The 17,704-nt window shown below is 40.9% G+C and overlaps 1 protein-coding gene across 2 annotated transcripts in view; it reads right to left on the bottom strand.

Annotated features, from left to right (window-relative positions):
* LOC126352307 (ubiquitin carboxyl-terminal hydrolase 34) overlaps positions 1 to 17,704 on the bottom strand; it is a 538,206-nt gene that overhangs the window by 339,217 nt on the left and 181,285 nt on the right. For both annotated transcript variants that reach the window (XR_007565188.1, XM_050002677.1), the window contains exons 22-23: positions 8,066 to 8,356; positions 5,472 to 5,604 (exon numbers count right to left, since the gene is read on the bottom strand). Coding sequence is in view for 1 of the 2 variants with exons in the window: in XM_050002677.1 (XP_049858634.1) it covers positions 5,472 to 5,604; positions 8,066 to 8,356 (424 nt within the window). In the remaining variant the exon portion in view is untranslated. The remainder of the gene's footprint in view (positions 1 to 5,471; positions 5,605 to 8,065; positions 8,357 to 17,704) is intronic.

Genomic DNA, 17,704 nt, shown 5'->3' on the forward strand with positions numbered 1-17,704 from the left:
GGGTGTGATAAATCTCGATAAAGAGAAGTTTGGTTGACACAATTTTACCACTCAAAACCCTGGGATGGTGATGGAGCGGAATATGAAGATACGATGTCATCACTCCAAACTTGTGATCATAGAGACAGCATAGTTTATGTGAAGGTTGTGAGAAATCTTCCTGGTTTCAAGAAATTTATAAAAATACGTCTAATCAGAATCTCAAAACATGCATACGTTCTGCCCTCAACCAGCTGAAGGAGAGAATATATGGACAATATGAGTTTATGAACGCTTCAGAAAATGTACAAATAGATTGAATTTGTTTACCAATAAATAAACCCTTAAAAAAAAACAAAAAAAACCTTAATATTTATTTGCTAACTTCATATTTTCCACCTCCTTATATCCAGTCTTCAGGTAAGTAAGTAACATACATTGCATATGCTCCTCATGAAGGATTAGGGAAATAATTTTAGAGACTTTGTCAATATGACGTAAGAAGTGGAAGAGGTCAACTGCTACTTACATACATGAGCCCATGCAAGCCTCTCTGTATATGGTAAAACACCAATCACCCAATACATGAACTGATGTACACAAATTATCTGGAAATTGCCATCTTTTTCTATTGTCCATGTCTCTTGCACCAGCAAACTTGAGTGAGTACAGTGTAGCTGTGCTCGCAATGGCTGTAGCCAGAGCTGGAAGAGACTTGTCGAATCATCTGGGTGCATCACATATCACAGGTGCTGCAACACACGTTTGCAACAGCTCAGCAGAACCATCAGCCATCTGATGTCATAGCCGACCCTCTTGGACGCCGTCACATCAAAAATATCACTCTGCTTCTTGGATTCCTTACGATTCATGTACACAAATCTTCAGAAGCTTGCTGAGACAATGCATCGGAACAATACACATTACCAGACCCGTATGTCCTGATTATGCAAAGTTTCAGCTCATGACGAAGAAGTGGATCTTCCCAGATGACTACCTGAATCTGATGGAGACTCCACAAAATCACATTGCCCGATATGACTACATTCACCAGTAAACTAACAGGCACTGCCATAACAGATGCAGAGCACAAGCATGTGGGGAATGTTTGGTGGGGTTTCAACACATTTCATTTAGAGGGATACACTAAATTGTACATGGGGACAGATATGCACTTGAAAACAGATGTTTTGAGAAATTCCAGAGTGTATGTACAAACATGTACGTGCATACACTCTGGATCCTGCCTTCTGTTACAATGTTCCAGAGCTTTTGTGGAACACGATGTTAAAGAAAGGCACAAAAACATTGAACTGTTGCTCATAGTAATAAGTCACTTTTATTTATTTAATTTTTTTAATGCAGTATTCATGGGGACTTTGGCAGTGTGTCCACAGGTACACAAAGACGAGTAACTTGTGAATGAGAAAGTAGCAGTACAGGCTATTTGACAATTTGAGTTACATTCTTCACTTAGATGTAAGCAATCTTTGCAAGCATGCCATGCAACAGTCTCTACCATTTGGAGGGTTCCAATGGCTGCCCAAGATGAAATTGTTGAACTGGAAAATAAGAGACCTCATGTGGTTGCTGATGCTGGTGTGGATTATGTCCTGGAGGTAGAACAGGTATATACCACCAATTTATAAGAGACATACAGTGACTTGCTGCTGTGATTGGTGCATTTAGTCCTACAAAATGGTTCTGTCCCCAAGCTGATGACATCACTGGGGAATAACAGAGATACATTACACATTACAGTAACCTTGAGCACTATCTCAGGTTGGGGACATGACTTATTAGAATCATGCATGACATCTCCTCTGGCAGCATCCCTGGTTCAATGAAAGACTAGTCACTGTGGAGATGGGTAATGGTTCAGTCGAGTTCACAAAGCCTGTCTATATCAGTATGCATATTCTGAGTCTCTCCAAACTCCACACGCACTGATTCAAATACAAGTTTGCAAAACCAAAAATCACCGATTCCTTTTTATGGATACAGAATGTTTCATCTACTGAGTGAAGATGCAATCCTTATGAAATAATTAGGTACAAACCTGAGAAATTCAACATGTCTGGACATGTGGCTGATAATGACTTATGGCAAAACAGCTCAGAACAAGAATGTTATCAGCCTGATGAAAGACAAGCTGATTGGCTCACAAGTTGTGGAGTCTGTTGTGGCTCAGATCAAAAATGTATGCATAACATACAGCTGCAGGTACCACTCAAAGACAAACTACGAGTATACATTGTGCAGTCTCACAGGCTCTTACAATCAAAGACTACAAGGAGTGTGTGCATAGTGGTGGTACACCCCTCAAAGTGGACTTTCGACAGTGAGACCATAAATACTGCACGACAACTGAGAGTTGGTTTGTCATACCATAATGGAAAGCACTTCTTCTGTGGGATGGACGGGATGGGGACACTCTTGTTCTCACTACTCTATTTACATTTTGTGTGCTTGCAAATGTGTATAAAGTTTAACATGAAAGCATTTTTTGCACACTGTGTGTGTGTGTGTGTGTGTGTGTGTGTGTGTGTGTGTGTGTGTGAGAGAGAGAGAGAGGGGGGGGGGGGGGGGGCACACAATGTTATCTAAGCAATCAGGTGCTGTTGGGTAATTATCCGATATAAAATCAGTCTCTTCCACTGTTAGTATTAGTATGTTGTACCTCTGCATGTAAGCAATCAAGTACTACTAGCCACAGAAAAAAATGTATTGTTAATGACAATAAATCATAAGTTAAAATTTTATATATATCAGTGTTATCATTCACAAAAAACCTTGATCCTTTCATTATTGAAGTTACTGCAGGATGGAAATAAATAAGAACAATTTTTTGTGTAACATTTTTTATTCTCTCTCTCTCTCTCTCTCTCTCTCTCTCTCACACACACACACACACACACACACACACACAAAATCACTCCGTTCGAATAATTATTTTCTATATGCCTTGAATTCAGCATGTATCGTATTCAGGATTATAAATGCAACTACATACATAGGCACTCCGTCAGTAAATTTAGCCTCCACAAATTTTATGCTTATTGGGATTTCAGATGGATACTTTAAGTGTTGGATGAACACTGCCTTTTATGTGTTGTTGTGTGTGTTGTTGTCTTCAGTCCTGAGACTGGTTTGATGCAGCTCTCCATGCCAGTAAAGCTGCATGTCCTCGGGAAAAATTACGGCTGTAGTTTCCCCTTGCTTTCAGCCGTTCGCAGTACCAGCACAGCAAGGCCGTTTTGGTTAATGTTGCAAGGCCAGATCAGTCAATCATCCAGACTGTTGCCCCTGCAACTACTGAAAAGGCTGCTGCCCCTCTTCAGGAACCACACGTTTGTCTGGCCTCTCAACAGATACCCCTCCGTTGTGGTTGCACCTACGGTACGGCCATCTGTATCGCTGAGGCACGCGAGCCTCCCCACCAACGGCAAGGTCCATGGTTCATGGACCTTTTATATATTGTGCTAATTTATTTATATTCACAATAGTCAGACACAAATAGTCGATAAAGTTCTCATTATGCAGCTCTAATATAACGACACCAGTGACTTCACCTGTCGCAATCAGTAAAGCAGTGTACAAGTTGTTTATATGGCTGCACTTTCAACTTTTAACTTCAGCACAGCCACATATCAACAACTGATGGCTCATTCCTTAACATGATAATGTTAATAAGAGTATGTGACGGGTTATATTCAGTCATCATCTTTCTCTCTATCATACTACAGAGATAGTCCCATTTGGAGCCTGCATACTACAATCTAGTACCAAGACTCTGAATGTTCTCTGTCTCAATCATTGCATCAAAATCACTGTGGGATGCTAGGCACTGTGGATAGGTGGCACTCGATGGTAGTGTGGATCGGCTGTGAGGCACACTGAGATAGTCTGTGCAGTTGTGATAACAGTGGGGTCTGGAGGGCGCAGTGGTTACCGCACCTGCTTAGTAAGCAGGAGATCCCGGGTTCTAATCCTGGTCCAGTACACATTTCTGTTTGTCGCTGCCGATTCTGCTTAATGTCTCACCACAGCTGTTAGGAATGATCCCCCTTTGAATTTACGTATAGTGCTAGGCCTACATTAATATGTTTAGATTCACTTGCAGCCAAATTGTATGTATGTGTGATCTGCTGCCATTCACCAAGACTGAAATTCTGGTAGCTGCTGTGGCTGGACAGAGTCCTAAGTGTAATGAAACAACAACAAACAATAATAATGGATGGATAAAATACTTATTAATAATCTTCTTCTTCCCAGTTGATCACTGCTGCTGCTGCTGCTGGCACTTTATATAGTACGAAGTAAGGCAGCAAATGATGATGCTCTTAGGATTGTATTACAAAAATTAAAGTTCCTCGAACGGTGGGGGGCCAAGCTCACACATCATTGGCAGACAGCACAATGGCAGCTACAAAGGGGGGGGGGGGGGGGGGGGAGGAGGCTTCACAGGGCAATGACATGATGATTCACAATTCCAGGAGTGATAATGTCATAACGCTGGTGCACATGTTATGATGTGATGATGCCAGAATTCCAGGAGTGATGATATCATGGCCTTGGAGCAACTGTCCAAACACGATGATGTCAAAATTCCTGGAACACTGATGTCAAAAAAAAGTGCTGAAGTCCGCATCTTTGGCCAGAGCCGACAATGACCCTCCACAAATAATCTGTTGCCAACATATCCCTATTATCCCATATTCATTTGCCCACTCTAGATTTAAGAGCTGATGGCACAATACTAAGTGAATTCTTACAAGAGAAGTCTGCCTGTAGACCCCTGAAAGGCAGATGGCAATAGATAATAGAAGCAAAGACAGTCGTAGCCGCAGCAGTGGTTCAGCTCTGTGCTAAAATAGAAAAAGCTGCGCAGTTCACCAGAATGATGGGGTCCCGACATCCTGATGTTACTGAAATATCATAACATTTTTACAGCTGTTGTTCATATTTTGGTTTTTATTTTTAGTCCCGTGTTCTACATGCTTTATGGCCATGTACTAGCAAAGAGACGTCCCCACAGTGTTGGGATCCACTTTCTGAAAGCATCTTTATGATGATGTAGGTTAAGGCCCAGGAATCACATCCTGCAACCATTCATCCTGGTGGGCCCATGTTTACAAGTAACTGACAGAAGAAGAAAAAGAAGAAGAAGAAGAATTGGAATTTTAAGTGATGCTCAATAACGTTAAAAAAGAGTGTATACTTAACAGAAGAATCTGAGTAATAGCTCAAAAGCATGTGAAATTTTTAGAAATCTTAGATGAGTTTGTTTAATGCCCAATGATCAGCTGTAAGTGATTGCTTTTCCTTCATTTTTGTTTCTGTTTATTTATTCATTTATCTAAAAATAACAATTTACTGAATTCAAGAGTCATTAAATCTCAGCTCTGTAATAACCACAGCACAATTTTATTGATCTGAATATTACTACTAAGCACAGTGCTCTAGAGAAACAGGGCACATTTCAAACCTACCAGACATGAAGATGTCAAAGAGATGCCTCAGACCACCATGCTGTATGAACATCTGACTCCAAGTCACACCAGCCTCTTTCTCATTCTCTGATGCTACAGCTGAAGTTGCTGAACCAGTATTGGCATTTGCGGCCTGAAAATTCAATAAGTGTGCTGCTTCAAGTGTAACAAATACTATCAAGTAAAGTGCAAATCAAGCAAATCCTGTAATTTTTTTTAAATTTTGTAAAATTTGGGATAACTGTTTAAGACTAAACTGTTATTCTATTGAAGAACAGAATAAACATAGCAAACATATAAAAATGAGTTCACAAAAAATATATCATAAAACACTGCTAACAATGATTCAACTAAGTGACATATAAGCAGCAAAGCATGCACAGAAAAGCAACAGAGTGTACGTAACTGAAATCTTTTGTAACAGAAGCTAATTGTTTCAGAGACTAGGCGAAAAACTTAGAAAGGGAAAACAAAGTAGTGAATGGTGGCAACAATGAAAATTTATTTAGGCTTTACAGCCTTGAGTGAAACACAGTGAGTCACTATGCTAAGATTAGGATGACAAAGTGACTGATCATTCATTAAGCATACCTCTACATGGAAGGGGGTGGCAATATTTTGCTATAAAGTGTGCACACAGTATGGCTGTTATGAGCATTACATGCTACACAGATTGACACACTCCCTGTTAATATGCAGTATTAAGTTCAAATTGCCTTATGGCAATAACTTTTATCATTTTTCTGCAAGCTTTTGTGCTGATATCTGATAGTCTCTTGCAAAAAAATGACCAAGTAACACATCAAAAAATAATGGATCATAACAGTTTTTTCACAGCTACAAATGTCATCTGCAACAGACTGTAATAACTCTTCAGAGATAGTAGAACAGTATGACAATGATGAACAGAACAGGATGCCCGGCAAGGCTCCTAATTGGATTGACTGCTGCTATGGTAGATGTCTTTCTGTAAATAACTGGTTACAATTACTTTGTTAGGATCCCAATATAGGAATGTAATACAAACAAGGAAGAAATATTAGGGTCAAATATCTTGTCAATAACACAGTCATTAGAAGAGACGGAATTTTTCTAGATATGACGTGGATGGGGAAGAAAATTGGCAATACATTCCTTCAGAGAATCATTTAGGCATTCAGCCTGAACATCTTACGGAAAACAACAGAAAATCTTAATCAATATGTTCACATTGTACCAGCTCATTCAGTAAATCAAATCATGGGCTGTCAGAACAGGTGTTATGAATTCTGCTGGTACTATAGCTTCAGTTGGTCTCATCTCACTCTGTGGCCATTGTACCAAGAATGGTGATGGAATCTGAGACACATTAAATATACTTTCCATAGGACATTGACCCACGGGAGCAGAATTGTGTTAGGTAATTAAATATTTATATTTTTCAATGTGAAACAATTGGCAATAACCAATTTGAGTCTTATTAAAATTGTATATTAAAATGACAGTAGCCCTTTTAATTTAAAATATGACTGATCTACAGGAACATATTAAGAAAAACATCAATTTCTGAGGTTTCACTGCAGTGTCCCAAGATGTGACCATGAGAGGCCATGCAACTGCCTTCTAATTACTTTGAGAATCTTGTTTGCAATAATGTTCTGAGGCAAGAAGTACTTTCCCTTTCTTTCTAGAGAGGCTTTCAATATGATGAAAAAATTAGAGAACACAAGGATACCAAGATGCTGAACTGTTGTAATTAACTTCAAGGACCTATACTTGACAACTGCCAATAATATTTGAAATGTCCAATTCTACATTAAATTTATTTTACTAGCTTGGTCTGCTTTGACTTACCCTCCAAAACATTTCCATAACAAACTCTCTCTTGCATTTCATTTGAATATGAAGTGACCGCAACAGATGAACACATCAAAACGCACCTATATCAGTGGACCTATTTGTCATGTAGAACATTGTTGTTCAACTAATCCCTTACAATTTACAGGAAAGCAGGTAAATCATAAAATATGCAACTTATTTACTAAGCCTGTTCTCATATACCTTGCAATTTTATATGATATAACAAAAATGAAACAAATGTTACATTACAGTCAATGTAGATAGTGACACTTGTCCTGACAGGTAGTGGTTGATCGACAGACATCTGCAAAATCAGTGTCACTAACTTTCAGTACACGAAGCTCCTTCATCTAATAATACAGTGGGATACATCTTTTTGGAATTCTTTCCAGCATCTCCTGAGTGGGCCATCCCGGAAAACTTTCCCATACGATCCGTACACCTTCGAGTCCTCTCTCAATGGCTGGCTGCAGGATTTGCTGGCTAGGGAATCTGTCAATTCTTTAGGTTTTCAGCAATTTTCTGCTAGTTGGTAGATAAGTATTTTTCTACCTCCATTTGGTAACAGTTTTGAAATTTTATGCATATTATGAAAAGTGAGACATCAGACCTGCTGTTTTATGTTTCTTTGGGTGTCCTTGTAATGATTCACATTTCACTAAATAAATTATATCATCATAGATTATTTCACTTGAGGTACTCTGATACTTTTTAAAATGAAAGTGAAGTTTTAAAGAAAATTATCTGTATCTTACCTTGTTGAATTGTGTTTGTTCCTGATTTTGTTGATGCTGTACAGAATTCCCTCCATTTCTTTTAGCATTCTGAACTTGCTGATGAGGACGACTCAATGACTCGACTATATATAGAGAGTACATTAATTTCTGTGGACTGGCTGGGTCAAGCAATGATTGTAATGATACCCTTTCATCAGACTCTCCAAGCTTTTGGAAGCCCTGAAGGAGGACAGGATTTGTAGGAAGAAGCGTTAAAATGTCCCATACACGACGAGACAGCACTTGTGCTTTAGTATGTGGAATGTGGTGCTGGAACAAAACAATGATAGATATATAAACACTGCTTTTAATCTTCCAAGAAATTTATGAAGTACTGCAGAGGTAAATGTTTAGACAAGGTATATTTCTGGCTTCTAGCTCTCAATTTTCATACTTGTATAGGGGGGAGGGGGGGGAGGGGGGGAGGGGGCAGGAGGAGGAGAAGGACGACGTCAGAGCAGGGTAGGTATGTATGTATAATCAAACAGAAAATGCTATATACGCTTTCACTGATCAAATATTAAATGCTCTGAATAACCGGACATCACCGATTGGTATTTTTTGTGATCTCTCAAAGGCCTTTGATTGTGTAAATCATGGAATTCTTTTAGATAAGCTAAATCATTATGGTTTGAGGAGGGCAGTGCACAAATGGTTTAATTCATACTTAACTGAAAGAATGCAGAAAGTTGAAATAAGTGATTCATGTAATGTTAAAACAACAGCTGATTCCTCAAACTGGGGGGCTATCAAGTACGGGGTCCCACAGGGTTCGGTCTTAGGCCCTTTACTGTTCTTGATATACATTAATGACTTACCATTCCACATTGATGAAGATGCAAAGTAGGTTCTTTTTGCTGATGATACAAGTATAGTAATAACATCCAAAAACCAAGAACTAAGTGATGTAATTGTAAATGATGTTTTTCACAAAATTATTAAGTGGTTCTCAGCAAACGGACTCTCTTTAAATTTTGATAAAACACAGTATATACAGTTCCGTACAGTAAATGGCACAACTCCAGTAATAAATATGGACTTTGAACAGAAGTCTGTAGCTAAGGTAGAATTTTCAAAATTTTTAGGTGTGGCCATTGATGAGAGGTTAAACTGGAAGCAACACATTGATGTTCTGATGAAACGTCTGAGTTCAGCTACGTATGCTATTAGGGTTATTTCAAATTTTGGTGACAAGAATCTCAGTAAATTAGCTTACTATGCCTACTTTCATTCACTGCTTTCGTATGGCATCATATTCTGGGGTAATTCATCGTTGAGTAGAAAAGTATTCATTGCTCAAAAACGTGTAATCAGAATAATTGATGGAGCCCACCCACGGTCATCCTGCAGACATCTGTTTAAGGATCTAGGGATCCTCACAGTAAATATATTCACTTATGAAATTTGTTGTTAATAATCCTACCCAGTTCAAAAGTAATAGCAGTGTGCATAGCTACAACACCAGGAGAAAGGATGATCTTCACTATGCAGGGTAATCTGACTTTGGCACAGAAAGGGGTAAATTATGCTGCCACAAAAGTCTTTGGTCACCTACCAAACAGCATCAAAAGCCTGACAAATAGTCAACCAACATTTAAAAATAAATTAAAAGAATTTCTAGACGACAACTCCTCCTCTTCACTGGCTGAATTTTTAGATATAAATTAAGGGAGGAGAAGGGGGAAAAAACTAGCTTAAACATTAGTGTCATGCAATATTTTGTGTAATGCAATATCTTGTACAGACATCTTTTATTAACCTGACACGTTCCACATCATTACGAAGTGTCGTATTCATGATCTATGGAACAAGTATTAATCTAATCTAATCTAATCTAATCTGGCTACATGACTTAAAAGTAGGAATCATGTCCTTCTATCACAAACTGACAACACTACAGGATGAAGAGCTTATGGCTGGTAAACAGAATATAACAGGCAAAGGCAATAACCATCTGTGAGATACATGGACTGCTTAGAACATTAGGTAATACGAAGTCACATGTACAAGGGCACCTGGAAGGAGGAAGTGTAGGGTTTAATGTCCAACTAACAACAAGATCGCTAGACCGGAAACGTGTGTCAGAAGGGGGGAAGGATAAGGAAGGAAATTGATCTTTTCTCTTTCATATGAAGCATCCTGGCATTTGTTTTCAAATAATTACAGAAATAATGGAAAACCTACATCTGGATGGCTGGATGCAGACTTTAACTAACATCCTACAAAATGAAAATCCAGTGTCTTACCATTGGACCACCTCATCTGGTAGGGCATCTGGAACTGGAGCAGGCACTGAATAAGACAGTCAAAACAGTGCAAAATGAGATAACTGTCATAAACAGAAGATGAATGGAAGACAGTAAGAAATGACTATAACATATAAAGGAGATGATGAAAGCTCTGTTAAATATAAAAATTGATTGGGAAATGAGGGGCAAAGGCAGGAACTGGTGCACTTACTAGATTTATTTTTAATAGTGTCTCAACACCATTGTTTTGTAAGATGTTAAAAAAAAGCAACAATGGGAACTTTTTGTATGAATGGTGGGGGGACTAAATTTAAGAACCATATTTGTACGGAAGCATCACACATGTGCATCATTCAATAAATAGCTCACAATGCAGTAACTCAGTCCCTATTTTCCAGACCCATCTCATCCCACTTTTCTGCTTCATTTGGATGCTGTTGCTTTTTGTCGCCCTTATTCCTTAGACAACGGAAAATCCAGGATGGATCGTAACAATATTATGAAAAGGAAAGTCGCTACTCATCATTTAGTGGAGATGCTGAATCGCAGTTAGGCACAGCAAAAGACTCTCACAATTAAAGCTTTCGGCCATTCAGACCTTCGTCAACAATAGCCGACACACACACACACACACACACACACACACACACACACTGAAACCACACTGAGAGCAGCAGTGCCAGTGCATGATGGGAATGATGACTGGGAGGGGATAAGGAGGATGCTAGGGTGCAGGGGGGGGGGGGGGGGGGAGACAATATGGTGGAGGTGGTGTACAGTGAAATGCTGTAGGTTAGACGGTGGGCAGGGGGAAAGGTGTGTGTGTGTGTGTGTGTGTGTGTGTGTGTGTGTGTGTGTGTGTGAGTGCACAGGAGGGGGGGGGGGGGGACTAGGTGTGAAGGTGGAATGACAGCTGCATAGTGCTGGAATGGGAACAGGGAAGGGGTTGGATGGGTGAGGACAGAGACTATGGAAGGTTGAGGTCAGGAGGGTTACGGGAACGTAGGATGTATTGCAGGGAAAATTCCCACCTGCACAGTTCAGAAAAGCCAATGTTGGAGGGAAGGATCCATATGGCACATGCTGTGAAGCACTCAATGAAATGAAGGATGTCTTGTTTGGCAGCGTGTTCAGCAACAGGGTGGTCCACTTGTTTCTTTAACACAGTTTGTCGGTGGTCATTCATGTGGACAGACAGCTTCTTGGTTGTCATACCCATGTTGAATGCAGCACAGTGGTTGCAGCATAGCTTGTAGATCACATGATTGGTTTCACAGGCAGCCCTGCCTTTGATGGGATAGGTGATGTTCATGACTGGACTGGAGTAGGTAGTGGTGGGGGGATGTAGGGGACAAGTCTTGCATCTAGGTCTATTACAGGGGTATGAACCATGAGGTAAGAGGATGGGGACAGGGGATGTGTGAGGTTGGATAAGTATATTGTGTAGGTTCAGTGGACAGAGGAGTACCATTGTGGGAGGGGTGGTAAGGATAGTGGGCAGGACAGTTCTCATTTCAGGGCACGACAAGAGGTAGTCGAAACCCTTTGGGAGAATGCAATTCAGTTGCCTGAGACTGCAGTCATGTGTGTGAGTTGCGTGTGTGTTTGTTCTATAGTTGATGAATGCCTTAATGGCTGAAAGCTTTAACTGTGTGAGTCTTTTTGTTGTGTCTATCTGCGACTCAGCAATCTCCACTATATGGCGAGTAGCAACTTTCCTTTTCACAATATTGTTACCTTTACTCTTCTTACATTTGTATTACCTTGTCAAAATCAGTGATTCACAGGCAAAGTGGTGTTTCGTGCTTACTGTTACATTCTAAAATTTTCCCATTCTACAAATGTCTGCTTGTTCATTTTCCTGATTAAAACCTAGTTTTTTCTATGTTGTTGGATATAATTTAAGAATATCTTCTACATTATGGAGAAGCAGCTGATGGATATACAGTTTTTCCTGTCTTCTTTCATTTGAAAGTGCAACAACTACATAATTTGTTCCATATTTGGGACATACAGTCAGTAAATAATTATGTCCTTTGTACTGATTTTCCCATGGCTATAAACACATGTAACAAAAAACTATTGACGATACTATCTTCAAACATCTAATGGTTTTATCAGCTCTGGAAGATCAACATTTTTCATTATTAATTGTGTGTGTTTTTTATTCATCACATGTGTGTGTGTGTGTGTGTGTGTGTGTGTGTGTAAGTGTGTGTGTGTGTGTGTGTGTGTGTGTGTGTAGCTTATGGACACTTTATCAGCCCACTTACTGTCATTAAAATAAACAAATGTGGCTAAAATCTCAGAAATTGTTCCACATTCATGTACTCAAATTAATCACACAATTACTATCTCACAAGCAGTAAAACAACAGAGGAAGAGCAAAAGTAGCTGTACATGAGATTTAAAAACAAGTAAAACACATGAAGGGGTAAAAGAAAGGCAAAGGCAAATGTCACTAGCTGACTACTAACAAAAAGTATGGGTGAGTCTCACTCTATCAACATATTAAAACCATCTCCCTAAAATCTTAAGAAAAATGTTGGGCTATTCACAAAACTTTAAAACCCGAACTATTGTTTGAACAGTACCTAAAACAGTTCAGATCCATCACCAAATCTGCCATGACCCATTGGCCAGAAAATAAAACACAGTCCAATAAAATGTGACACACAGTGATCTGTACACCACAAGCAGCACACATTGGAGTGTCCTCTCACCTGAGCAACAAGACATGCGTCACAGGGCTGTGCCCTATGCGAAGACGAGTAAGGAGGACCCCATCCTGCCACATAGCTGTAATTACGTATGCCACAGCCACGTTGTGGGCCTTACTAAACGGAGCATACTGTCTGACGCTATTAGCCACTCAATCTCCTGCTGCCACAAAACACTGGAGCTAAACAGAGAGGCTGTAGCATTCAGGGGGATAGCACACTGAAATAACTGAGAATCATGACACGCCTCTTTGGCTGCTAGATCCACCCCTTTATTCCCCACAACACCCTTGTCCCCTGGTAGCCAGCAGAAAAGACACCACCTTCCTCAGTCATTGTACATGGAGGAGGGCATCTTCAACATTCTGGACCACTTTATCTGCTGGGTAAAAACATTTCAGAGAGTGAAGGTCACTCAGAGAATTGCAATAGACAAGAAATTTAGCACTGGAAGAATGTCCCATTTACTCCAGTGGCAGCAATATTGCATATAATTCTGCTTCAAAGACAGTAAAGTCTTGAGGCAGTTGAACCTTCAGGATATGATCTGATAAAAACAGAGCAACCAACTGAGGACCCCTGTTTCAACTCATTTGTAAAGACAGCTACATAGTTGTGGTGCTCATATAAAATGTCAGAAAATATCACTCAAAAAAACAGGAGGAGGCATGCAGTTTCTCCTGTATTGCACCAAATCTAAACTTACTCTGGGACTCTGCAGTAACCAGAGTAGTAGACAGTTAAAACCTTGGATTTGGGGTTTACTTGCTCCACACCGAGTGACTCCAGCACACACTGTACGCGGATCCCAAATGGTACTGTGGCTCATGGATGGGTCGGAGAAAAGCATTCCAGAGGCAGACAAGCAACAGTATGGTAAGTGCGTGAAACCGGAACTGCGAGGAATTTACATGCCTGATGCACCAAGAGGAGCTACCGCCGGATGGTGAGTGGCAGTTCTCCGGACTCAGTAAAGAGACTGGGTATGGGACTTGTCCTGTAAGCTCCCATGGCCAGCCGAATCCGCTCATGGTGGAGAGCGTCAATGATCTTCAAATAAGGCCTCACTGATTTATACATCTTACATCTGTAGTCCAACCGTAAATGCATGAAAACTCTATAAAACTGGAGCAGATGCACGCTGTCTGCTCCCCAAGACCTGTGGCAAAGCACTTTATAATGTTCAGTGCCTTGAGAGTTCTGACATTCAGGTCTTCCCAGTGTGGCAACCACGACAATTTGCAGTAAAAAATGAGGCCCAGAAACCTGAATGGGTCTCTAAAATGTAGAACTATGTCCCTTATATGCAAGCCAGGAAAATTAAACATGTGATAAGAACAATTAAAATTTTACACACACACACACACACACACACACACACACTTATCATCAGAAAACTGAGTTCACTCATTTAACCTCCGCACTGTGAGCTCTCTATTGCAATACTGGAGGAGGAATGGAAAACAACAAAATCGCTTACAAATACAGAGCACTGTACAGGCTCCTTACAATGGACTGATACTGTTTATGCGTATAGCAAAGAGGTTAACACTTTAAACACTGCCCTGAGGTACGCCATTCTACTGCTCAAAAGGATAGGATATGTGTCACCAACATGAGTCCTACAGAACTCATCAGGTTACCTTCCATTAGGAAAGTGTGTGCACTCAGTGACTAGCCATTATCAATGCACTATTTTTTAATCTTGATGCATGTTAGTTCCCTGTTAGTCGGACGTCAGTCACAGTGCTTGAGTATTCAAAGAACTGCGACTGACGCCCAAATAACAGGTAACTAACATGCATCAAGATTAAAAAATAGTGCACTGATAATGACTAGGCACTAGCCGAAATCTGGATTTGCGAAGTAAAATCTGGAGAGAAAAGAGAGAGAGAGAGAGAGAGAGAGAGAGAGAGAGAGAGAGAGAGGAGGAGAAGAAGAAGAAGAAGAAGAAAACTGATTGCTGCGTTGCAGCACTCTATGATTTATAAATCCTACAGAACTGCTGAGACAGAAAAGACTGTAGGAAGATGGGGAGATAGTCACAAAAACCCAATTGACACTCTCTCCAAATAGTGTCATACATCTTACTGATATCGGAGAATATGCCAATACAGTGATGTCTACATTGGACAGACTATGGAGGGCCACCTCTAGCATGGTTAGGTCATCGACAGTGAACTGTAATCTCTGGAATCCACACTGAGAGTGGCTAAGGAGGTGCCTGGTCTCTAACAATCAGACCAGACAATGGTTAACGATTCACTCCAGGGTCTTTCCTACACTGCTTGTTAAGGTGATACTCTGGTAACTACTGGAACACATGCTTGCCTCTTACCTCGAGTTGGGGAAATGACCTATCTGCCCTATACAAGTAAAACAGTTGAGGATTTCTGGCAATGCTGGTGGCAAATGTCTTAGCATGCAGTACATATTTGGTAGTGAGCAGGTGCAGTGGCACATGTATAACACAGTGCTGATTCCAGTTCCCACATGGAGAAAGGGGAGTTGTAGGACTCAGAATTGTTGGCCATCTCTACAGTTGCACCGTAGGGGCAAAAGATCAGATCCTGGCTGGAATGAGCAGTAGTTTTTGCAAAATGCTCTGCCAGCATCTGAGCAATGTCTCTGGGTGTTGTTTGGAGACACCCCTGTTTCAAGACTGTTGCTATTGGTAAATGACTGCTTTTACCAGAAATCCTCTACTTTCGTAGAACAAGTGGTATGGTTGATAAGGTCCAGGAACACTTGGCATGACCTTTTCTTGCTCTCCTTAATTACTTATCATGCCTTGGCTCTAAATACTGGAAAGACTGTAAGGGTGTCTGCAGTTGGGTGGCATTTAAGCCATGGAAGAGCTGCACCCCTATCCTGGATGGCTGGAGGGCACTCATCAGTCCACCTCCTAAGATGACCTGAGGACTTTGGGATGGTTAAGTCAGTGGCATGGTGGATCACTCGCGTGATTTGTTCCACCCATTCCTGGACATTGTCATAGTGTTTGAACACAGCCAGTGTCCAGTTAGCCCTGCTGTCCATCCTTTTCTATGGTTCTGTTGAAACAATCCTCCACCCAGTTGGTTAATGCAGAGTGGGAAGTGGTCACTGAAATGAAGGCCATAAATGACTTCCCACTGAACGGAGTGTGCACTGGAGGATGGGAGCCATTTATTTTGCAGGTCACACTCTCACCCTGTCTTTCTGCCTGGGAGGGGAGCCTACCACATGAGGCGGCTCAGCTTTGGGGAGGGCGATTCCCCAGTCTGGCATCCAGGTCCATTAGCTCTGATGACGAACCAAGAGATATGTCAGAGAGGACATAGTTCGACACCATCAGACAGACTTCCTGGCTCTGACAGAGGTTGACACTTTGTCTTGGATTTTTAATCCTGAGTGGGTTTTTGGGCCACAACCATGACTGTGGTAGTAGTAGTAGTAGTAGTAGTAGTAGTAGTAGTAGTAGCAGCAGCACTGGACTGTGGACCACACAGAATCTTTGGAGGGGCAGGGAGTTCTGCAACAGTGGCAACCACAGCCTTGGCCGAAGTTCTGATTGCAGCTACGGGCTTTGAAATAACTGCAGCAGGAGAAGCACACTGGCACACAGAGGTACTAGTTATGACACTGGTAACCCCCATTTGTCTAGAAGCATCAGTTTTAGGGGCTGGCTGTTTACAAACAGATGCAAAGGAGGTACCAAATGTCAGGGGCTGCATGGGCTTATAGATCTTTTTGACCTCTCCATATGAGAGATGTTTAGTTACTTTTATTTCCTGTGCTTTCCTTTCTTTAAGATAGACACTGCACTGCCTGCTCCAGACAGAGTGAGCCCCAAAGTAGTTGACACACTTCACAGGAAATGAACAATCAACTCCTTCAAGTGCAGCCTTCCCACATTTGCCACAAGTGGCTTCCCTCTTACATCAAACAGTAGTATGCCTGTGCCCAAAGCACTCACCCTTAAAACAGTGCAATGGATTTGGGAAATAATGCCACTTTCTGAGGTAAAGAAAATCTGCCTTGATATGTTCTGGAAGTTTTGTGTTGTTGAGTGTAAGTATAAATGAGTCTGATTTCATTAGCTTGCATCCAGGGGCATTCTCATTATAGTTTGCACTTCAACAATGCCTTCCTGGGCCCATTCATTTTTCAATTCTTCTCTGGGAATGACAACTTCTCTGGAAATCACAATAATTTAGCTGTAGTTCAAGGTATTGTACAATTCTGTCACTACTGCACACTTTCCAAGACATCTAGCTTTTTGCACATTAACTGCTTGCTGTGAATTAGAAGTTTCCACTAACAATAGTCCATTTTTATGTGAATGTAGGCTTTTCCGGTGTATACTGCTGATGAAATCTTCTCGGGCGTCCATCCCGTTAGCTGCATCGATAATTCGCGGATGGAAGCCCGAGAAGATTTCACTGGCAATGTTCCATTTCAGAAGCATTCGACTGACTTTAAAGAGCCATAGATTCCCTCTCAGCTCTTTTGGGTATAGAATGGTGAAAGCTTTTCAACACCACCCTCTGCCAACTTGACTATGAACAATACATTCTGGTCAGCAGCATATGTTCTGTTACTATAAATACCACCGCTCTAGAATTAGGAGGACTGGGTGCATGAGCCTTCTTGTTTAATTGGGTGAC

The sequence above is a fragment of the Schistocerca gregaria genome, chromosome 1 (genome assembly GCF_023897955.1).
Source record: "Schistocerca gregaria isolate iqSchGreg1 chromosome 1, iqSchGreg1.2, whole genome shotgun sequence".
NCBI lineage: Eukaryota > Metazoa > Arthropoda > Insecta > Orthoptera > Acrididae > Schistocerca > Schistocerca gregaria.